This window comes from Ictidomys tridecemlineatus, chromosome 10 (genome assembly GCF_052094955.1).
Source record: "Ictidomys tridecemlineatus isolate mIctTri1 chromosome 10, mIctTri1.hap1, whole genome shotgun sequence".
NCBI lineage: Eukaryota > Metazoa > Chordata > Mammalia > Rodentia > Sciuridae > Ictidomys > Ictidomys tridecemlineatus.
In genome coordinates this window covers 114,359,774-114,361,738 of record NC_135486.1, presented here as the reverse complement: position 1 = coordinate 114,361,738, position 1,965 = coordinate 114,359,774, and the positions used below count along the sequence as shown (strand labels likewise).

At 41.4% G+C, this 1,965-nt stretch overlaps 1 protein-coding gene across 1 annotated transcript; it reads right to left on the bottom strand.

Moving 5' to 3' along the window:
* Window positions 1–390: 390 nt before the first annotated feature.
* Window positions 391–1,326, bottom strand: LOC101976132 (olfactory receptor 2AE1). The gene has a single exon (XM_005341208.2). The coding sequence runs from the start codon at window positions 1,324–1,326 to the stop codon at window positions 391–393; it is 936 nt and encodes a 311-aa protein (XP_005341265.2).
* Between the last annotated feature and the right edge of the window lie 639 nt (window positions 1,327–1,965).

Below are 1,965 nucleotides of genomic sequence, written 5' to 3'. Positions count from 1 at the left end.
ATTTACTTCCCATGATTCTGATATTAAGCAACAAATTCTAATTTTACACTCCATAAATACCCACTGGTGGCCTAATTTACATAAGTCTTATCAATAAATAATAATAGAAAAGGTCCTTACATATTTATCTTAATATTTTTACATTGTCTCTGACCATTATATGTCTTATTTTAATGGGTTTTGTAAAGATATTTCTCTAATACTCTGAATGACTGTAGACACATATGCAATGCTGCTTGATTTCTTGTGACTAAGTTAAAATAGTGAAGTTAGTCATAAACCACTTTGTTCTTGGAGTAGTCAGAGAACATCATGTATTTGGACTCTTGAAAGTTCTTAGAGATTTACTAAGAATAACATCTACATTTGAGACAAATACAGGTATAGTCATTAGAAGATAAAACCTCTCCTCAACACTCTCCTCAGAGCCTTAGCTACATCCTTATTCCGGAGAGTATAAATCAGAGGATTCAGAGTGGGAGTAATGATGCTATAGAACACAGAACCAACTTTGTCTTGCAGTGGAGTGCGCTGGGACCTGGTTCTCATGTATGAGAAGATACAGGCACCAAACCAGAGAGAGACCACAGTGAGGTGGGAGCTGCAAGTGGCAAAGGCATTTCTCTTACTCGCAGCTGAACGTATCTCAATGACACTGTGCAGGATGAAGCCATAGGATGTAGAAACCAGGATGATGGGGAGGAGGAGAAGCACTATGGTGCTGATGTATGCTGTGGTCTCATAGACAGTGACGTCAACACACACCAACTTTACAACAGCTGGATACTCACAGTAGAAGTGGTGTATTTTCCAAGTCCCACAGAAAGGAAAGTGCATCAAGATGACTGTGTGAATTAGGGAGTTCAGAGATGCCCCCAACCATGAGGTGAGGGCCATCATTAGTCCCATCATCCTGCTCATGAGCACAGTGTAACGCAGAGGATGACAGATGGCAACATACCTGTCATAGGACATGAGAGCTAGCAGAAGACACTCAGCACCACCCAGAGACAAATAGAGGAAGTGCTGGGTGGCACAACCCAGGAAGGAGATGGACTTGCTGCCAGACAGGTAGTTGGTAGCCATCTTGGGGATGGTTGTGCAGATGTGCATCAAGTCCATGAGGGAGAGCTGGCTGAGCAGGAAGTACATGGGTGTGTGAAGCCTATGATCCACACAGATGAGGAGGATGGTGAGGGTGTTGCCACTCAGTGCAACAAGGAAGACCACCATGGTCAGGCAGAAAAGAAAAAGGTGGGTTGGGGAGTCATCAAAGAGCCCTTCAAGGATGAAGTCTGCCAGAGATGTCTGATTCCTCAGCCACATGCTCCCTTCTCAGCCCCTGGGGAAACAGGGAGTAGAGACAAATTTTGATGCCCAAAATATGGGATCCTTCATACATGACGATGAGCCCTTTGATCCAAGAAAACATTTGTGGAGAGATTTTTTTCCTATATGTAATTATCTAGCACCTGAAATTATTGAAATATACTTTTTTTCAAAACAAGCAGTATAAAGGGAAGATAGCATAAAGTAGGGCAGACAAGAGGCAGACTAAATCCGAAAGCATGAGCTGTAACCTGACAAAGGAAGACAAAAAAATATCAGGTGTGCTTGCCAATGGAATCAGTGGCTGGGATTCTTTTTTATTGACTGTTTTTAGTTATGCAAAATATTTGGGTTTATTTTGACATAATTCTAAAGGATAAAATATAATTTTCTTTAATTCAGTCCCCAGTACTTCCCCTTTCTCTGTCCTCCTCCCTTTCTCTATTCCCTTCCCTCTACTCTACTGATCTGTCTGCTATTGATTTATATTTCTTCATTAGTTACTTGTGGATATACATCCAGATGAGATCCATATGGTTTGTTCATATAGGCACATGGGAAATTTAGGTCAGATTTCTAATGAAGCTGAATGCACACCCCTAGCCCAGAATTCAAAGAACCTAAAGGAAAATCCTG